This window comes from Oryctolagus cuniculus, chromosome 10, assembly GCF_051225735.1.
Source record: "Oryctolagus cuniculus isolate XC-2025 breed Fujian yellow rabbit chromosome 10, ASM5122573v1, whole genome shotgun sequence".
Taxonomy (NCBI): domain Eukaryota; kingdom Metazoa; phylum Chordata; class Mammalia; order Lagomorpha; family Leporidae; genus Oryctolagus; species Oryctolagus cuniculus.
This window is the reverse complement of record NC_142876.1, coordinates 95,355,196-95,375,476: the sequence shown is the minus strand read 5'-3', so window position 1 is coordinate 95,375,476 and position 20,281 is coordinate 95,355,196. Positions and strand designations below refer to the sequence as shown.

Sequence of the window (20,281 nt, the reverse complement as noted above, 5' to 3'; positions counted from 1 at the left end):
TTATAAAACAATACAACCCCCTTGCAACTGAGTTTATCAACTGTCCAAATTCCCAGGCACTTGGGTTCCTCCCTAAAGAAATGTGATTGAGAAAACTTATGCTGGCTCGCAGGAAAGGACAAAATGATTTTATCATTTTCTGCATGTGACCTCTCCTTTGAAGTGTACTTACCTACGGAGCAGCTCTCCCCTCCATCGGCAAGGATCCCAAATTGAAGCAGGCCAACAGAGAAATGCCCTTGAACAAGCTGCTGTCGTATTGCACCGTAAACATACTAAAATTACCCAGTGTGGACATCAGCTTGCGAGGCTATGTGGACAAGATGTCTAAAATCCAACAATTCCCAGTTAACTCAGCTGGATCCACTACATCATTATCATCAGATGAGTTAGAAGACAGGGAGAAACCATTTAAAATTTTTACATAACAGAAGCACAGGGAATTACCCCAGAATGTCTAAAATGCACACTTCAAGTTGTTTGACTATTACCTGGCTATCAAACCTTTATTCAAGTCAGTATTTTATACTTAATGGAAAATATCAGTTAGGCTGCCTGTCTGCCTGTTAAATTACTAGAGTAGTTTAATTGTCTGGGCGAACGCACACATAGATTTTTCTAAGTACTCTATCTAACGGCCCTCAATTTCCTTTAGCCATAGATATCAAATTCACCTGTCACAAATCAAGTAATTGAGCTCTGGTTACAGGAATGTAAGCTTATTAACCATCATTAATGAAACCAAACATAGAATTATGTTCTTAATATTCTTTTAATAAAATCCCTTTTAAATAATAGCAAATGCAACAAAGATGAACCATTACAAAATGTTCAGCAAGGGGTTTTATATTTTTCAAGGAAATGAATAATCTTATATACAAGGAAAACTGAATATTATCCTGTTAGATGAAAATACATGGAAACTGTTAGTTCCTTCGACTGTGGGATTCATGGCTGGCAGTTTAGAAAGCAACCAATAAAGACCACACTGAAGGAGCGCTGCCGGCAGGGGAGAGTCCTGCAGGAAACACAGCCAAAAGCTCTCCTTTTGCACGCACCTCGGCCTCAGTTCCTCAAAGGATTCCCAAACCAGGCGAAGGTAGTCCCGCTCACCCCAAATAACCAAGAGGGCTCCTACCTTCAGAAATGGCTTTCTAAGTGGAATTCAAACATCTTTTGCTATATAAGAAGCTACTTTATTCATCCATGCATTCCTTTATTTATTTATTTGTTCGCTCATTTCCTGCACTCATTTTACAAAAATCAAAGTTTGACAAAGATCATTTCTGTTTGTTCACTACAACAGTGCCTGCCACAGAGTGGGTGCTTAATGAATATTCATGAATATTTGAACGAATTCATCTTTTCACTTCTCAAGTGCTTGCTGAATGCCTAATCCTGGTGTCTGAGATCCTAGAAGGAAATTCCACTGTAAATCAAACAAAACTACATTGTGAGAAATCTTTCAGTTAGAAGAATGAGGCAATATTGTCCCACTGTACATTTTGTCTAAATTTAAAATAAGATGGCTCCCCATCTGCCCAAGAAGGAAGACAAGGGAAAATGTAGGTCAGTGTCTCTTCTGTCCCCAAATGAACTCAGGTGAGAAATGCAACATCTGGAAAATGATTGTAGCTACCGAAGATAGTTCTCACAATCCTTATGATGGTGGCTCAGCTCCACACACACACACACACACACACACACATACACACACACAGGAATGCATGTAAAACCAAAGAAATCTGCACCAAGCTGGTAGACTACGCCAATATCAATTTTCTGGTGTGATACCACATCATAATTATGCAACAAGTCCCTAGGGAAATCAGTGAAGTGTATAAGAAATCTCTCTGTATTATTTCTTACAACTTCAAGCCAATCTACAATTATTTAAAGATAAGTTAACAAAAATAGAATTAAGCTGCAGGACGCTTATCAAAACATCTTTATGTCAGCAAAATGTTGGAACCAAGATAGACGCTCAGTAATGTGGTAAAACTATATGACTGTAATTAACCTAGAACAGTTAAAAATAATACAAGTCTGTTGGTGACATGGGAGGGTGCTGACATTCAGTAACAAAAGAGGTGGGATTTACAAAGTATGCAAACACAGTTTCCTCTCTGTGTACAAAGGACAGGATCTGTAAAGGTGTATACCAAAATGCCATCAGTGTCTCTCTCTGCCTGTTAGGATCATAGGTGACTTGTAGTTTTCCATACTGCATTTCATACTTCTACTTTTTCTCTAAAATGAGCAGTATTACCTAATAAATATCTAAAAGGTCAAGTGTCCTATGGATGGAGCTCAGGTGACTCCTGTATGGTTCTAGAAGGAAAAACAAGACAAACAACTACATGGCAAGGCATTTCAGTTCTGCAGAAGGACGAATGAGCTACCTATGAGAACCACAGAACATCAACCACCACCTTACAAGCCTGTGGCCTCCAGTGGGCACTGAGCTCACCAGGGTCTGGTAAATTCCTTCTTAGCAAATGCATTGCTGAGTCTGGCCTATGCAGGCTGGGAGGCTGCACCCAGCTGTCTTCGAGTCCTAGAACTCTGTCATTTGATTTTGCAATGAATTTACCAGACACCACCTCTGCTTTTAAAAGCCCTTTTTATGTTTCAAAGCACTTTCACATATGCTGGTTTATATTAATTTAAATACAATCCTTAAAAAAAAAAATCCTGTCCCTGCAAATATTCTGTACAGTAGGCAAGGTGGGCGTTATTCCCTCCATTTTACTGAATTGAAAACTGAGGCAACCATAATGTAATCCTTAATATAAGGCAGGGAGAGGACAAAGATGAGTTATGAGATCACAGCTCCTTTCTACTGATTCAAAGCCCCATCTTCCCACAAGTGTTTGGAAGCTGAGTAGATCTGGCCTGAAGATGCTTGCATGACGGGTGCCAGTTGAATGAAAGATGTCAAATGATTAGCACAGATGGATAATAAGTGCCAGCAATGAATAGACCGATCTAATTGCTCCTATTAATGTACACTGACTCAACCACGGTCAAGTAAGCGGTATTTCCACTCAGCTTAAAAGTCACGACTGATCAAGCCAGCTGATGGACTTGAACAGCACGAGAGGCTGAAGAATCTCGTGGGGGAACTCAATCAGTTCTCTTGCCATGTATCTTCTCCTGACAGAGACAGTGAAGAAGCCCATGAGCTGGGTTTCTGGGCCAGTTCAATAGCGAAGGGGGCCCACTGTGAGCTTAATGAAGCACACCTTTGTTACTTTCACCAAAGAAATCAGCAGAGGACTTTTGTATTTATTTTGCAGTGGCAGCAGATTAAGCACTTCAGCAATAATGTGGCAATTCACCAAAAGAGGTCTTAGTTAGGTGCTATCTGAAATCATGAAATTAAGTGGGAAAACACACACAAGGAAAAGGTTTATATGTTTTAGAAAAATAAATCCAAATTTTAGTTAATGATATTCTTCACAAAGTCTATTAAACAAATGTCATATTTTCATTGGCTGATAGTGCCGTTTACACCCATGTATCATATTCTGTGTGCCAAGTTCTCTCCTGAGTGCCTCTCCTCTCAACCACTGCTTCCCAAGTTGTTACAGGAGGAGAATGGAGAGTCAGCGAGGTTAAGGGCATTTCTGCCAAGCCACACGGCCGCCAAGTAGAAGCAACAGGATCTCAGTCCAGGTCTGATGACTCCCCGAAGGTTTTCCCCAGATGTTGAAAGCACATGCTCTTTTTTGCAGGCTGGCATTGTGATGCAGTGGGCTAAGCAGCCACCTGCACCTCCAGTGCCAGAATCTCATGTTAGAGCACTGGTTTGATTCCTGGTTACTCTGCTTCTGTCCATACCCTGCTAATAATGCACCTGGGAAAGTAGCAGAAGATGGCCCAAGTGCTTGGAACCCTGCCATCCACATGGGAGATCCAGATGGAGTTCCTGGCTCCTGGTTTCAGCCTGACCCAGTCCTGACCAATAAGACCACCTGGGAAGTGAACCAGCTGACAGAAGCTCTCTCTCTGTCTCTCCATCTCTCTATGTTACTCTGTCTTCAAATAAATACAACAAAACTTTTTTAAAAAGGAAAGTATATAATGTTGTTATAAACAGGAAGTAATGGAGGCTTCCATATAATGATGTAATAATTACTTTAGGAGATATACAGTTCACCTGGAAACAGTTGGAGAACAATGAGAAAAACTAGACTGGACTTAACATAACACATTCAATGAGGTTAAAGTGGGAAAGATGAACTGAAAGAAACAACTGAAAAAAATCAATGTACCTCTTTGACTACGACCTTGTCTAAATATGATCAGAGTTGGTGAACTCAAAAGGCTTCCATAGCCTTGGCAACTCATGACAAGAGCCTAGGGTGATTATTGATGCCATAAACAAGAGTGTCATTTTGTTAAGTCAACAACAGGAGTCATTGTACACTTACTCCTCATGTAGGATCTCTGTCCTTAATGTGCTGTACATTGTGATTTAATGCTATAGCTAGTACTCAAACAGTATTTTACACTTTGTGTTTCTGTGTGGGTGCAAACTGTTGAAATCTTTACTTAATATATGCTAAACTGATCTTCTGTATATAAAGAGAATTGAAAATGAATCTTGATGTGAATGGAAGGGGGGAGGGAGAGGGAAAGGGGAGGGTTGCAGGTGGGAGGGAAGTTATGGGGGGGGGGGAAACCACTGTAATCCATAAGCTGTACTTTGGAAATTTATATTCATTAAATAAAAGTTTAAAAAGTCAATGTATCTATATTGTTAATATATCAATATTGATATTGACTATTAATAATAAATTACTGAGTGAGGTGATATCACAGACACTTGAAATATTTTCATTCCTAGTTACTTAACATTCAGTTTCCAACATGCTATTCAAAACTGCATTCAACACTCTATTCACTCTTTTGATGACTTCTGAGCACCTATCCTATGCCTAGCACTGCTCTAGGTAGCATAATTTCTGCAGTAACTTAAATGCACAAAAGTTCCAGAATTGACAAAGGTCACATAAACTCGATGGGGAAATGAGGTAGTAGAAAGAGAGCTTGAGGTAGAAGTCTTTAGTTTTAATCCTGGCCAGATGGCCTTAAGCAAATTATTTGAAGCTCTCTGATTCTCAGTTCCCTTACCTCTAAACTGAGTATAATAATATCAGTTTTTATTAGGAAAAATGCTAGTTTACATGTGAAAAACATATTTATTCTTTGGTCTTGAAGAAACTGAGGTAGTTGATGAGGCATAAAAGTTTTGTCCTCATTATTAAAACCTTCAAAATATTTCATTCCATTTTTTCCCCATGATCTAAGCTTTCTGGTTTAATGTTAACCATGTGTAAGACTTGCTGGGTCATGATAAGGTCAGTCCTCCATACCTAGCCACCAATTTCAAAGTCTGTGTTACAGGCTTAAGATGCCATAATTATGGACATTTCCCATTATTGTGGAAGGAAGTTAGATTTAAATTATATCTTGCTGATTATTTCATTTCAAAACTTAGAGAGAGGCATGCTGCTTCTTGACTGGTTCTTTAGGACAAATCCATTGCAGTTGATTACTGCTAAAGACCTTTCAGTGATTTTCCTTCCCATGTTTTTCCAGGATGCGGGAAATAAGAGCTGGGTCTAAGTGGGTGTGTCGCAGGATCACAGGAAAGACCAGTTGCAGCACTCAGTTACACTTTATGACAAAACTGAAGAAAGCAATCGGTTCTGACCCAATCTTCCTCCATTACCTACATAACCTCCCATGAGGCGGAGTGTGGAAAGGAGCAGGGAGATTTACAATCAACCCAGGAAATCAGATTTCTTCTTTCCAAACCAAGAGGTGCCAACCTTGAGATTCTGAGTCAACACAAGCCAGGCCTTGTACACGAGTGAAGAGAACGTAATTAGACAAGTTACGGACACAATTAAAAAATGTCCCCTCAGAAAAGTTCCCTTGCAACTTGGAGCAGTGTGCAAATTCCCACTGTGCTTCACGAGGCCTCTGTCTCTCAGCTGGCTTAGACTTCCGTGACAGACCTATGAATGACGAGCGTGGTCCACAAAACACAGACATACAACCTCCATTGCTGGATATAATTTTTTAAAAATAACAGATGTGGAAAATGTGCAAAGTTATAGTTTATAAAATATAAGGACTGTAGTCTCAGAAATGACTAGCTGAGTGTTAGCTAATTTTTTCTTTGTCCTCCACCTTCCCCGCCCTCCAAGACTGGTTAGAAGAGCAAGATGACAAAAGTAAAGATGGGCACTCACTTCATCTCCAGGATCTCCTCCAGCTGTTTCCTCCTCTCTATCCGGAGGTTGGCCAAGTGGGCTTCCTTCTCAGCCAGGGACTGCTGGGTGGAGGCGAGGCGCGCCTTGGTGGCATCCAGTTCCTGTCTGGTCTTCTCCAGCGCATTCATCAGCTCCTCTATCTGAAAGGCACACGGAGCCTCTGAGTTACTATTCCTTCATTCAAGCAAAAGGCATTCCTTGCTAGCCTGTGTTGTGATGGGAAACACAAAGTAATGGTAACTGTCCTTGAATTAGGCAAGGTGTCTTGGAATTCCCTTCTTTGTCACTGGTTAAAAAAAACTTCCAAATGCATACACATGCACACACACAAAGTCTAAATTTCTCCAAAGTTCACATCCAGCTGGATTGCCCACAAACCTTTATAAAAACTATTTAACGTATTTATTAGAAGTCGGGGGTGAGCTGCTTGACCTAATGTCAACCAGTGTTTGGCTACTTCCCCACAGTTGGGAGGAAGGTAACAGTTTGAATGCATTTTGCGCAGACAATACACTTTTGTGTGTAGGTCTCAGGGTAGTTTGACAGGAAGTTAATCCACATGTTTTAGAGTCATTCATGTTTTTACCTATCAAAGCCTGGTTTGGCAATAGCTGTTTGATGTCCATGAGGCCTCAGGAGCCCTTCTCACCTCACCTCCCTGCCTTACATACAGGAAGCAAGATTCGGCCAAAGGTAAACAGAACTCCAGCCACAAAAGGTTCAAGTTTGGTTTGCTCCTGAAGTTTGAGAGGGTTCTAAACTTGAAATAAATGACATGTAACTTTTATAGGGTGCTAATACACCATAGGAATAAGCCACACTATCAGATATCCCGGATTTTCAGCCAGGTCCCAAAAAATTGGACCAGGGAGCCCTAAAGCAAGGCCTCATCCTCCCAAAACCACTGAGGACTTTTAAAATCCAACACACAACAAAGAGGACTGGTATTAATGGTTTTGTTCCAGAGACTTCCGTGGAGTAAGCTGGTAAAATGCCATCCCTTGCATAGACAGACCCTATCCACCCTGCTGATTCAAAATCATAGTTCCAGGAAGTTTCTAGATTCCAGGGCTGATATTTGGGTTTCTAAGTCACCCCTTCCAGCTAAACTTGGCAGAATGGACTCATCCATCACTAAAGTCAACAGAGCACCCTTCAGAATGTGTCAATGATATGTTAAGTTCCAATTCATAAAGACTTTCTACACAATTTCTGCAGTTTTACATGGAATTTACTCAGAATAAGCATTATAGTTCTCGTCCAAGATAAATTACATGCTTTTAAGACTCAGAAAACCCTCCTTCTAGCCCTGATAAAAAGAGGAAACTTAATGACCATGTAATTTAAATCAAAGCCAAAACCAAAAAACAATTTCAAATGTGAGGAACAGAAAAGATAACCTATGAAAGCCACAGAACCACACCTGTTTAACTGCAGAATAAAGGACATAATTCTCTAGCTCTTCAAGTACATACACTTTAAAAAGCAATCATAAACATTTCAGTCCACAGAACCTCACATATGTGACTAGATGTTTTGTATGAAGCGATTCGTGCTGATGCTAAAGTCGAGTTTTGAGTTTTCCTCCATTATCCTGGTTTTTTTTTGTTTTCTTTTTGTTTGTTTGTTTTTTTTTTTTTTTTTTTTTTTTTTGTATTAGCTCAACATCAGAATTATGGTCATTCTGTGAGTCAATCCTAATTCTCTGCCTGACTGTCAATATGAGATGGCCTGTGTCCTCATGACTTCTTTTGCTGTCACAAATATTTCTTTATTTCAAACATCCAATTGACTCCACAAGAGAGGGGAGATCTCCAGGATTCTTGCCTGCTGAAATCTCTCTCATTGGTGGAAGCTGACCTATCTGCAATCTACGCGCACAGAGCTAATTACCTGGTTTTCCATGTTCTTAGCATACCTGCCACCAGACTGCCTGGAGGCAGACACTAGCTAGTTTCACATCAACTCAACTTTCAACAATTATACTTTAGAGTAATAATCTGCAGGGTAATCCAGTCATTTCAACAACAACCACATGGGAAAACTGGAGAACCCAAGAGATATAATATAGAGTTTACAGTCATAGAGCTGTCATTGTTCTCCATCAAAAACTGCAAGTATCAGATAAAACTGTTATTCTCCACACCTTGGTAGCTCAGTTTTGAAACAGCTTCCCAGGCCAAAGCTGTCTACTCATTCCAATTCATGTGTCCCCGTACAGTGTGCATGGCACACACATGGGGCTGTCCCCTCTGCTGCCCAAACAGGGGCATTATAGAGCAGGGCTGTCTGGTGGTCAGAGTGGTTCGCTGTATTTCAGTTCTTTTCCCTGTAGGCACATGGGAGCGAAGATACTTTATTCTCCCTTTAGCCGGGTATGGCTACTGCCAACAAAACCACTCTCATTCCCAGGTGGAAGCATTCTAATACTAGTCCTCAACTTTACTCATCCCTTTTCCACGCCACAGTGACTGCAGATGCCTACACAGACAATGTCCCCTCCAGCCTGAGTCCCTGAGTAAACACAATGAAGTCCAAGGCTGACCCACACCACATAAGCAAAATACAGAGCTTTCCTGTGCAGCACCAAAGACTGAAGGTGCCTGGTAGTCCCAGCACAGCACAGTCCACCCTGACTGTAGAACTGTCCAACTTCTCATCAAGTGCTCTGGGTCTCCTTCCCTCTTCCCACCATCAAAAGGAAACTGCTTGTTATTCTTGCTTTCCCATGGAAATTCTACTCTTTCTGGCCACTTCTATCTTGCCAGCTGTCTTTTCTTAAAGTCTAACTAGCTTTGCCATGTTTTTTAAAAGACTGATGTATTTCAAAGGGGGTGGGGCACACACAGATAGAGATTTCCTATCCACTGGTTCACTCTTCAAATGGTTACAATAGCCAGGGCTGGGCCAGGACGAAGCCAGGAACTAGGAACTCCATCTGGGTCTCCCACATGAGTAGCACTGGCCCAAGTACTTGGCCATCTTCTGGTGTTTTCCCAGGAGCATTAGAGAGCTGGACTGGAAGCAGAGCCTAGGAGACTGCAACCAGTGCTGTAATATTCGATGCCAGTGTTGCTAGCAGCTGGCTTACCCCACTGTGCAACACCACTAACCCCATAAACATTTGTCTTCTTAACTGTATTCATAACAACCAATAGAAGCACCTAACACAGATGCCCTGGGCACAGTGGTATCCCCAAAGTAAGAATCTAACCAACATTCACTGAATGCTAGAATGATCTTCAAGTCCTGATATTCAGAACTAGTCACTAGCAAGGAGCTGGACCTGCACTGGAATAGCCAGGACTCGAAGTAGCAATCTGATATGGGATACTGGCAATTGCAAGCAGAGGCTTAACCTATTGTGCCACAACACCAGTCCCAAACTTGAGTATCTTAAACATTGCCCCAAATTTAACTGCTTCTTCACTGAAGAAACATTTTAACCTGATCAATATACAGTAGTGTGTGTCTTAAAAACCATCAGGTTAGAGTCATGACATCATTTACTGTGTGACTAACACAAGTCCCTTCTCTGTCTCAGTTTTCTCATCTGTAAACAGCAGACCATGTTGCTTGCCTTTTAGATTTATGTGGGCACATTAAGTGACATGATATAGCCCCAAAGCCATTTATTGGCCCTACTTTTTTTCTGAGAAGATGAAGAATAAAGCATTATATGGAACCTATAAGACACAGAACTAAAAAGTTAATTTTTTCTTTTTATTTAAGATTAAATAACATTATTTTTAGTTAACACTCTCTGATTCCCATCACCTAGAGAAAAATATCATAAACATTTTATTATAATTTCTCCAACTCTGTATACTTATACAACTGAGATCATATATATACATATGCAAATAAATATGTTTGTAAGCAACTCACATGTCATGAACATTTGCCTTTTGTCATGAAAGAGTCTTTTGGAAATGCAGTTTTATTTAGTGAATCTTCTCTAATCACTCCTTATTTTCCTGAAATTGACCTTTCTCTTAATGTTATAGCTGGATGTTTGTACCCCATCCAAAATATACTGAAATCCTAACCCCAAGGGGGTGGTATTAGGTGGTATGGCTTTGGGAACTGTTTTCATGGGATTATTATGCCTTTATGAAGGAAGCACAAGGGAGATGCTTGCCCCTCCCAGCCTGCGAGAACACAGTCAAAAGTCAGCAGTCTAGCCTAGATGGGGGTCCCCACCACAACGTCAGCAATGTGGTGCCAGGATTTTAGGACTTCCCAGCCTCCAGAATGGTGAGAAATAAATGTCAGCTGTGTCTAAGTTGTTCAATCTATGGCATTTTGCTAGGGCAGCATGAATGAAGGAAGGCACAGGAACCTGGTTGCTCTGTTTCTTTTGCAAACTCATATTCTCCCTGCAGTTTATAACTGGGCCCTTCTCCTCGTGACTCTGTCCTAGAGATTATCCTCACCCATGGAGACACCCGGGTGGCAGACTGAGGTCTTTCTCCTCAGCTGTCACCTCTATGCAGCTACCTCACCAACCTTTATCTCCTTTTGCTCACTTGACCTCATTCACAGGCACCCAAGCACCTGTTGATCACTTCCACATGGAAGTCCAAATCTCAGATATGTTGAGGATGACCAAACGCCAACTCTTGATCTATGTACACTTGCCTAAACCAAATCTCTACCACCAACAGCACCATCCAACCTGCCACTCCCTAACATCTACCATTTGCTTCTAGTGCCACGACCTTTCCTCAGTCACTCTTGTGTAAGACTTCAGAGTCACATTTGTCACTTCCTTCCTTCTCCTTTCTCTTTTGCTTCCCATTCATCACCAAGTATCACAGATCTATTTTAAAACACTTCTTGGACCTTTGATTCCCTTCTGTCATTACTTTTGACACTCCAAGCTCAGGTCTTTTCTCCTCTGACATGTACGACAAGGTTGGAATGAACTCGACATATATACAGATGAGTAGATATCGGCATGTGTGTGTGAAAACATGCATGTTTATATGCATATGTGTTCCCAGACTCTGTCTCTACCCCCACCTAATCCAAGTCAGGACAAAGCTGTTCCTGATCAGCTTCTTCCCTACCAGAACACATTTTCTTCAGCCAGTTTTGCTCCTGTTTACCCTGGGATTTTATGAGTCATAACTAGCAAACAGGTAGCAATATGGAGCTAGGACTCTGGGCACAAAGGGATGGGCTTTGGAGAGCAGGCTAAGGTGAAAGTGAGAGAAAGAAGGAAGAGCCATGAGCCAGGGAATACAGAGAATGTCTTTGTTTCTTTTTAAAGATAATTGGAGGAGGAGAGCAAGGGGAGAGAAAAACTTGCAAGGGGTTATTCCTGGGGCTCCTTCAATGTTTTCTAAAGATCCAAGTTGAAGGTTAGACTTCCCTTTGGACTTTTCTCAGTTGTTTTGACTGTGTCTTTGAACTGGACCCTATGGGTCTGGGATTCAAAGAGTTTCCACAGAAATTATTGTCACAACTTGTTGCCCCATTGCCAGGAAAACATGCCTAAACCATCAGTATTTGTCAAAAATATCACTGGCCTAGCTCCAACATCTCAAGGATTCCTGTTATCCACAGCTGTGGTTTTTAAGCTGTGTTCCCAAGATCACCAGGGGTTCCAGGCCACCAGGGTGTCTTGTGGGTTGATAAACAGTTCAGCGGAGTGGGAAGAGTGCAAGTCAGCAGGAGCCTGAGTGCGCCACGCCACACTCAAGGACTTACACTACGAGGATCTGCATTAGGAGAGGCTTTCTACTTCGGGTGTAGCTTGACATTTAACAATTTTAAAACTGTTAAGTACTAAGAATGGTTAAAAAGCATGGATTCTGAGGCCGGTCTGTACTGATCATATCTGCTTCACCCTGTACTAACTATGGGACTTGGGGAAAGCTGAGTGTTTCTAAGAGTTACTGCAAGTATTATACAAAGCAATGGATGTAAAACTCTTTTTCAATGGATGAAGAACAAATGGCCAACAGACACATGTAAAACATCTCAGGATCACTAGCCATCAGGGAAATGCCAATAAAATACACAATGAGGTATCACCTCATTCCATTAGAATCCCTATTATCCAAAAATCAAAGAATAAAAATGCTGGCAGCTGTAGAGGTTGTAGAGGGAAATGTACCCTAAGACACTGTTGGTGAGAATGCAAATTGGTACGACCATTATGGAAAACAGTATGGAGATTCCTCAGAAAAGTAAAAATAGATCTACCATAGGACCCAGCTATTCTACCAGTGGAAATATATCCAAAGGAAATGACATCAACATATCAAAGAGTTACCTACACTCCCATGTTTATCAGCTCAATTTATAATAGGAAAGATATGAAATCAATCTAGATGTCCATCAGTGGATGACTGGATAAAGAGAATGTGGCATATATCCATAAAGGAATATTATAAAGCCATAAAAAGAATGAAATCCTGACATTTGAAACAGAATGGATGGAACTGGAAATCATTATGCTAACTGAAATAAGCGAGACCCAGAAAGACAAATACCACATTTTCTCTTATTTGTAGAAGTTAATATAGAGTATAAAAGTTGCATTGATATCAATCATTTGGTATTTAGTTATAAATACAGCTTTACTGAATCATACCAGGTAAATGACAATATAGTTTTCTTTCCTATTTTATGATCATTGACATTAATTCCTCATTCTGTGATATTAACACTGTTTTCAAAGAAAAATAGTATATCATGTTTACATTGGAAGTGAATTGGCAAAATGTTAAAAATGTAATATAGAGAAAAATTAGGAAAAAATGCTCTTAGTGCAGGGACTGGCAAGTAGGAAAACATGTACTATATTCTTCACAGAGGTAGCTCACCACAGCGGTTAGGAGCTTAACTCAGTAGTGAGCCTACCACTTCCTAGTACCTCATAAATTTTTAACATACTTCATTTTTGCTTATTACTGAACTAGAGCCTTTTCACTTGTTATCACCTATCCCCCCATCGTCTGACCCATGCCATGTGCACACACACCCCAGGACTGCCCACACACTCTCCTCGGCCCTCCGAAACTGCCTGTCCTTCACGGCCCTGCCCACGCCTGGCCTCCACAGTGGAGCTTGGGAAGCAGTCGGACCTAGGTCATGTTTTAGTTCCACCTACAGGAACTCTGTAACCTTAGACCATTCTTAACCCAAAGTTTCCTAAATATTGCTACATGCTAGAATCCATTGGGAAACTTTAAAAAATTCCTGATGCCATGGTCACACTTCTCATAAACAATTAAATCAAAGTACTTGAGGGTGGGAACCAGACACCTGTATTTTAGTAAAGATCCAGGTGACTCTGAAACACAGCCAAGGCTGGGAAGCCTGGACATTACTGACTTCTCTAAGCCTTCAGATGTTCCCTTAGAGGGTAGGGAGGAGACAGAAGCCACCACACAGGACTGACACAGCCTAAGTGAGAAGGTACACAGCAAACTGAGCCCTCGCTGCTGGACACCTGGAGGCATCGGGTGCTTGGCAGTTGCCAGCCACACTCCTTCCAGCCAGCTGTGGGCCTTCCCTTTACACCACCTGTGCCCTTTTTGCACGATGTATCTGCTTAGCAGCTGCCTCTGGACTGAGCCCCTGGAGTACAGGGCTGGCACTCCACCTTCAGCTCACAGAGTACAATGATGGGAGAAGTACAAGCCCAAACCTGAGGTTTCCTACCACTCTCCATCCTCGCCAAAGGTCTTTCCAGTCTTTGCTCTCTGTTTGCCTCAAGCACTTTCTCTCTGCTATGGAGTCCAGGCAGCTCAGTGACTGAAGGATGGAGACACTATGCTCACTGCCACCCCAGCAGCTGGCAGGAACACAGGGGAACTCATGACTGCATCCCAGGATCTGAGCTGTGGTAGGAGCAAGCAGCTTTGAGTCCTGCATGGTATCCCACAAGCTCTCTCCTGGGGCCTGGAAGATGTGTGTCCCTTCCTTGCTTCATTTCCCCACCTCGCTGGGTGGCTCCCACATACTGGGCACTCTGCTGGACAGTAGCCAAGCCACATGCTCAGCCTCAGAAGAAATCTGGTTGAGCAGGGAGGATTGGAATCAAACAATTGCCACAGCTATGATTTTAGAAAACAAAAAAGCTTCTAAAATTCTGAGTGATAGGAGGGGGTGAAACAGCCACCACTGTACCCTCAGCCTGTGGCTGGCCTGACGAGGAGGGGCTGGTGGCCCGGGCTGGAGGACATCCCTTCTGTAGGGCAATGCTACTTGGAGAATCACAATGATTACCAGCCAATAAAACCTGTGGGGAGGTCCAGCAGGAAGGTAACCCATTTGTCTCCATTTAACACAGCATGTGTTTCTTTCAGAAGCTCATCTACCGGCAATTTACCAGACAGCATTTCCTGGGGGGGAAGGGGGAACCTTTTAGGGAAGGTGTTAAATTCCTAAGATGTCATTCTCTGGGAAAACAAGATTCACAGCAACCTCAGAAGTCTTCCAGAATACTCAGAGATATTCTACTGAAGATAGTTTCCTAAATGGTCCCCAACTACAGCAAGGCTGTGGTTCTGATTCTCGGTCTGGAAAGTGAAGGTTACATTTTACGGTATGTTTTCCTGGTGTTACATATCCAGAACATAATTATTAAAAGTTTCTTTAAACTAGATGTCAACTTGGTCTCACCAATTACAAAACACCAAAGACCCTGAATAACTGCACACCACTTCTGATTTTATTAGTCATTCTACATTGTAGATGATAAAAATTCTTCTATAAAATGGTACCAGGACTATTGAACTATGTTTGAATAATGCATAACCCTGTACGTTTTAAGCATAGCGAAGCTGTCATGTGGCTTTTCTGAAGAGTCGAGAGCTTACACATGGCTCTGCTTGAAGTTTCAGAGCTCTTAAAGTGAGCAATGGAGACTTCAAACAATCCAAGAAAACACCTGTTTTAAGACCTTACATCATTAACACGCTCAGCCTTAAATGGACATATGCATTTGTGCTGTCTGAGAATCTGAGAGCCAGCTCCTCTCTGTTACCCCCAGTTCTGTGTGTCTCTGTGATGCATGGTGACTTCTCCTGTTATGCAAGAGGCTTCCCCTGGCAAGAGCAGATCTTCACATATTTTGATAAACACCCCCCCACACACACCATTAAGCTATAAATGGCAGTATCGAGTTGGTGTGTATTTTGTGTCTCTGACTGAAATTTGAAAAGCCATATTTTAAAAAGACACTCTGATTATGCCTTAGGTTTCCCCATGCATCCTGGTTTCCTGTCTTCACCCCGATCTGTATGCAAGAGGATGATGCTAGTTTTCAGTTTGGACTGGAACTCAGAGCCAGTGAAATCCCTGTATCCTAGGTTACAGCAAACCTGGAATGTATATTAGTCACATGGGAATAGTTGGTCCTCTCTCAGTTCTACTCTGGACACTGAAGATCACTCTGAGAGGCTAGCATTGTGGTACAGGAGAGTCAAAGCCACTGCCTGTGATGCCAGCATCCTATATGGGCCTCAGTTCCAGTCCCAGATGTTCCACTTTCAATCTCACTCCTTAGTAATGCACCTGGGAAAGCAGCAGAAGATGGCCCAAATGCTTGGGCACCAGACACCCATGTTAGAGACCAATGGAGTTGCAGCCTCCTGGTTTTGGCCTGGCCCAACCCTGGCTGTTGTGGCCATTTGCAGAGTGAATCGACAGATGAAAGATCTCTGTCTTCATTTGTCTTTCCTCCCTCTCTGTCACTTTGCCTTTGAAATAAATCAAACAAATCTTTTTTTTTTTTTTTTTTTTTTGACAGGCAGAGTTAGACAGTGAGAGAGAGAGAGAGACAGAGACAGAGAGAAAGGTCTTCCTTCCATTGGTTCACCCCCAAAATGGCCGCCACAGCCGGCGTGCTGCACCGATCCAAAGCCAGGAGCCAGGTGTTCCCTCCTGGTCTCCCAAGCTGGTGCAGGGCCCAAGCACTTAGGCCATCCTCCACTGCTCTCCTGGGCCACAGCAGAGAGCTGGACTGGAAGAGGAGCAACCGGGACAGAATCGGCGCCCCAACCGGGACTAGAACCCAGAGTGCTGGCGCCGCAGGCAGAGGATTAGCCTAGTGAGCCGCGGCGCCGGCCTCAAATAAATCTTTTAAAAAATAGTGGGGCTACCCTGAGATCAAAGGCAAAAGTAAACACATGATCCCTTCCTGGCTCCCAGAAGCAACAGGGATAGACAGAGTCGTTGTGGGCCTGAGGACCCCTCACAAGAGGACTACTGGCCCTATTCTCCCAGTTGCTCTTTTCTGATGAGTCTGTCTCCTCTGCCCTCCACCTCCCACCACTGCCTTCCACTGACACCTTTTGGAAAAGGCTGAAACTGGAAATCTTCTGACTGCTTCCTACGTGGGCCCACCTCTCCCCAAATCACTGGCTATGTGATTTGTTTCACCCACACTGAAGTTTAAGCATCTAGGAGCTTTGCTTACATAAGTAACTTCACATCCTTCTACTGAATGCAAAAACCCACAGCCAACAAGGTTGTTCAGGCTCAAGTCATTTGATTTTGATTGTATTTTACATCTTTCCTTTCTTCCATCTCTCTCCAGGCTTTTTAACAAAATTTCACCTCATAATAGAAAATGGATGAAGGAGAAGTGTACAAGAATACATAATCTGACTTAACAGATTTTGTTCAATCAGATGATGTTAGTGTACAAATGAATAATAACATTTTTTCCAAAGTGGCCTTGAGCATTCTTCATCCCAAGTGGGTTTGGCTCAGTGGGACCCGGGTAAGACCAAGGCTGTGTGGGGAGGTGGGTGTTTAATCCAGTAAAGATGTCACCATGCCTGCATCCCACATCTGAGCACCTGGGTTCATTTGCTGGTTCTGGCTATGAACTCCAGCATCCTGCTAGTGCAGAGCCTGGGAGGCACCTGTGATGGCTCAAGGGGCTGGGTTCTTGTTCCATGTGAGAGACTGGGACTGAGGTCACAGTTTGTGATTTTGGCCCAGCCTAGCTCTGGTTGTTGCTGGCATTTGGGGAATGAACCAAAGGCTGGGAGCTCATTTTCTGTGCCTTTGTCTCTCAAATGTTTAAACTTTTTTTTTTTTTTTTTTTTACAGAAGGGTGTTTTGGGGCCAACGTTGTGGCCCAGCAGGTTAAGCTGCCACTTGTGGTGCTGGTATCCCATACTGGAGTGCCAGTTTGATTACTGGTTACTCCACTTCCAATTTATCTCCCCGCTGATGGGCCTGGGAAGGCAGCAGATCATGAGCCCAAGTATGTTGGGCCTTTGCCACTCATGTGGGAGATGCAAATGGAGTTCCAGGCTCCTGGCTTTGGCTTGGCCCAGACCTGGCTGTTGCAACCATTTGGGGAATAAGCAAGCGTATGGAAGATTTCTATCTCTGTCTTGCTTTCTCTATGTTTGACCTTGCAAATAAAGAAATATAAAGCTTAAAAATAAAAACAAAACATATTTTTGGTCATGTTTGGTACTGGTACATGTTGAGCGACTGTGTCAGTCACAGCGCTTCCATACTACAAAGAGCTGGCCTTCATTCCTAATAGTCTAAGGCATTCTTGAGAAGCCCTATGGGTGGCACCAAGGAGTGTGGGCTATAAACTAGACCCCTGGGGTTCCAAATCAGGCCTCATCCGTGTGCTGGCTCAGTGATTCTGATAAAGCTATTTGACTTCTGTATTCACCAGTCTCCTCCTCTGTAAAATTTGAGTCATTATTATACCTCACTGGGACCTTTTAAAAAATACCTAAGCTAGAACATCTACATGTAGCAAGCATGTGGGGTCCTGGAATAGCTATTAGCAACGGCCCTGGTTGAAGCACTGGCATTTAGTTTTCATCTTCAAATCAATATAGATCTTATTCCTAGTTTAATCTTACTTAGGCTAAAGTCCAAAGACAAAGATTAAGGAAGAGAGGAAGGCAACAGAACAGCGCTGCTCAACAGAATACCCTGCACTGGTAACAATGGTCTAGCGTTTGCTGTCCAGGACATATCTCACCAACCATACGTGGCTAAAGAGCACTGGGAATGTGGCTGGTGCATCCTAGGACCTGAAGTTTTAATTCAGTCTTAATTAAAATTTAGGATGGTAGATACTATATTGGAAAGAGCAGCATCACAGCAAACAAGTTTCGCAACTTTGTAGTCTGAGGATGATGTTCAGAAACTATTTCAGGCTTCATGGAGTTGACCTTTTTTGATCATAGGAGAAAAAAGTTTGTTCTGTTCAATTCAGCACAATTCATGAGTTCCCATTTGACTCTCTGACTCTACTGCTGGGGTTTATTCTAAAGATATAATAAACATGTTTATAAAATCACATATGTATCCATATGAGTGTACATATATATCTATTTATACAAACACTATATATACATACACAAATGTATACATATGTATGCATGCTTTTCCTAAGAAATGAGTTAAATTAACCATAGCTGTGCATACATGTCTAAAATTGTGGAATAGAAATCTGAAAATAAATTATGGGTATCCAAGTTTTGAGATGTTGGTCAGACATTAAACACTAAGTGATAAAATCTAATGTAAATGAAAGATCATCATACAATCTTAAGGGAGAAAAACGAGATAGTAAACAGTAAACACAAGGCTTGTACTTGGTACAGAAGCTCCTTAGGCGTTCCATGTTGGAGTGCATGAGTTTGAGTCCCAGATCCACTAACAATCCAGTTTCCTATTAATGCATACCCTGGGAGGCAGCAGGTGATGGCTCAATAACCTGGAGTCCTTGCTACCCATATGGGAGACAAAGACTGAATTCCTGGCTCTTGTCTTTAGGCTTGGCGCAGCCCAGGCCGTTGCAGGCATTTGGGGAGTGAACCAGTGGATAAAAGATCTCTCTCTCTCTCTCTCTCTCTCTCTCTCTCTCTGTGCCTTTCAAATAATAAATAAAATTTTAAAAATAAACAAACAGTAAATACAAACCCACATGTGGGGAATTTTAATGTACTCATACGTTCATAGAAAAACAAACCAGAAGCAATACTTGAAATATTCCTGATGGGTTTGTTTCTAGGCTTAGAGATTACAAATATTTATTTTTTCTTTGTATATCTATGTCTATATATGCATTACTATAAACAAAAGAGTAACTTTTAAAAATTTTCAAACAAGAAAGGTCTGCATAGAAACTGTTTCTGCTCCCAAGCAAAAATCAGTTATTGGTAGATCCCCGTCTCCAAAGGAGATGAAAAATGCAGGACTCCAGAACAGGATGGGGCCCTCTGGAAGCAGTCAAAGCAGCAGCTACCCTTGGCCAAAATGGCCTTACGACAGGCTACTCATGTAGGCATGGGTGTGGTGCCTTGGCTCTGACAGCCCTTATATTTATACTGATTATACTCCAAGTTCACCAGGAAGTGCCCATGTGTTAGTGACTCCAGAGCTGTCAACAGTAATTCCTGCCACCTCCACCCTGTCCCACAACGCATATTGCTCATTCCACTGCATTCCCTAATAAAGTTCTATGGGTTTTAGAAGGCCAGCATGGTCAGTTGCTTGCTTGTTTTATTTTGTGCTTGTTTTGCACTGTCCAATTTTGGTGTTATCATTGTGCTTCTGGAGAACTCAGAACAAGCTGTCAGAAAGCTGTTAGAAAATCAGAAACATTTGTTCATGCCACTTGACCACCTTAATTAACAAGGTCCATTCAACAAGTCAGAGTGGGATTCTCAGAAAGACAAACTGTCTCGTGATGCAATGATAAGTATTGAGGTAATTCCAAGAGGAAGAATAAAATGGGTCTCACTGACTCTGTCTTCTCCTATTGACTCAGCTTTGGAAAGATATCTATTGACGAGGACAAATTTCAATCATTAAAAACAAAGCCAATTCCAAGCCTGATCCCTTAAGATCCTTGCATCACAATTCTATCTACCTTGAGAAACAGGAGTGAGTTCCCTGTATGTCACCCCGGTCCTTGAGCACTTGGAGTTCAACGCAGCCTTGCATTCTCACATTGGCACAGCAGCTTCTCAAACACACAGTAA

The 20,281-nt window shown here is 42.2% G+C and overlaps 1 protein-coding gene across 26 annotated transcripts in view; it reads right to left on the bottom strand.

Annotated features, from left to right (window-relative positions):
• The window catches only part of ERC2 (ELKS/RAB6-interacting/CAST family member 2), a 1,012,357-nt gene that overhangs the window by 374,630 nt on the left and 617,446 nt on the right, over positions 1 to 20,281 (bottom strand). For 25 of the 26 annotated variants that reach the window (XR_016214779.1, XM_051852281.3, XM_089306079.1 and 22 more), the window contains one exon: positions 6,267 to 6,427. Coding sequence is in view for 24 of the 26 variants with exons in the window: in XM_051852281.3 (XP_051708241.1) it covers positions 6,267 to 6,427 (161 nt within the window). In the remaining 2 variants the exon portion in view is untranslated. Of the gene's footprint in view, positions 1 to 6,266; positions 6,428 to 20,281 lie in introns of those variants that run through there. The other variant, XM_089306093.1, reaches the window with a different exon arrangement.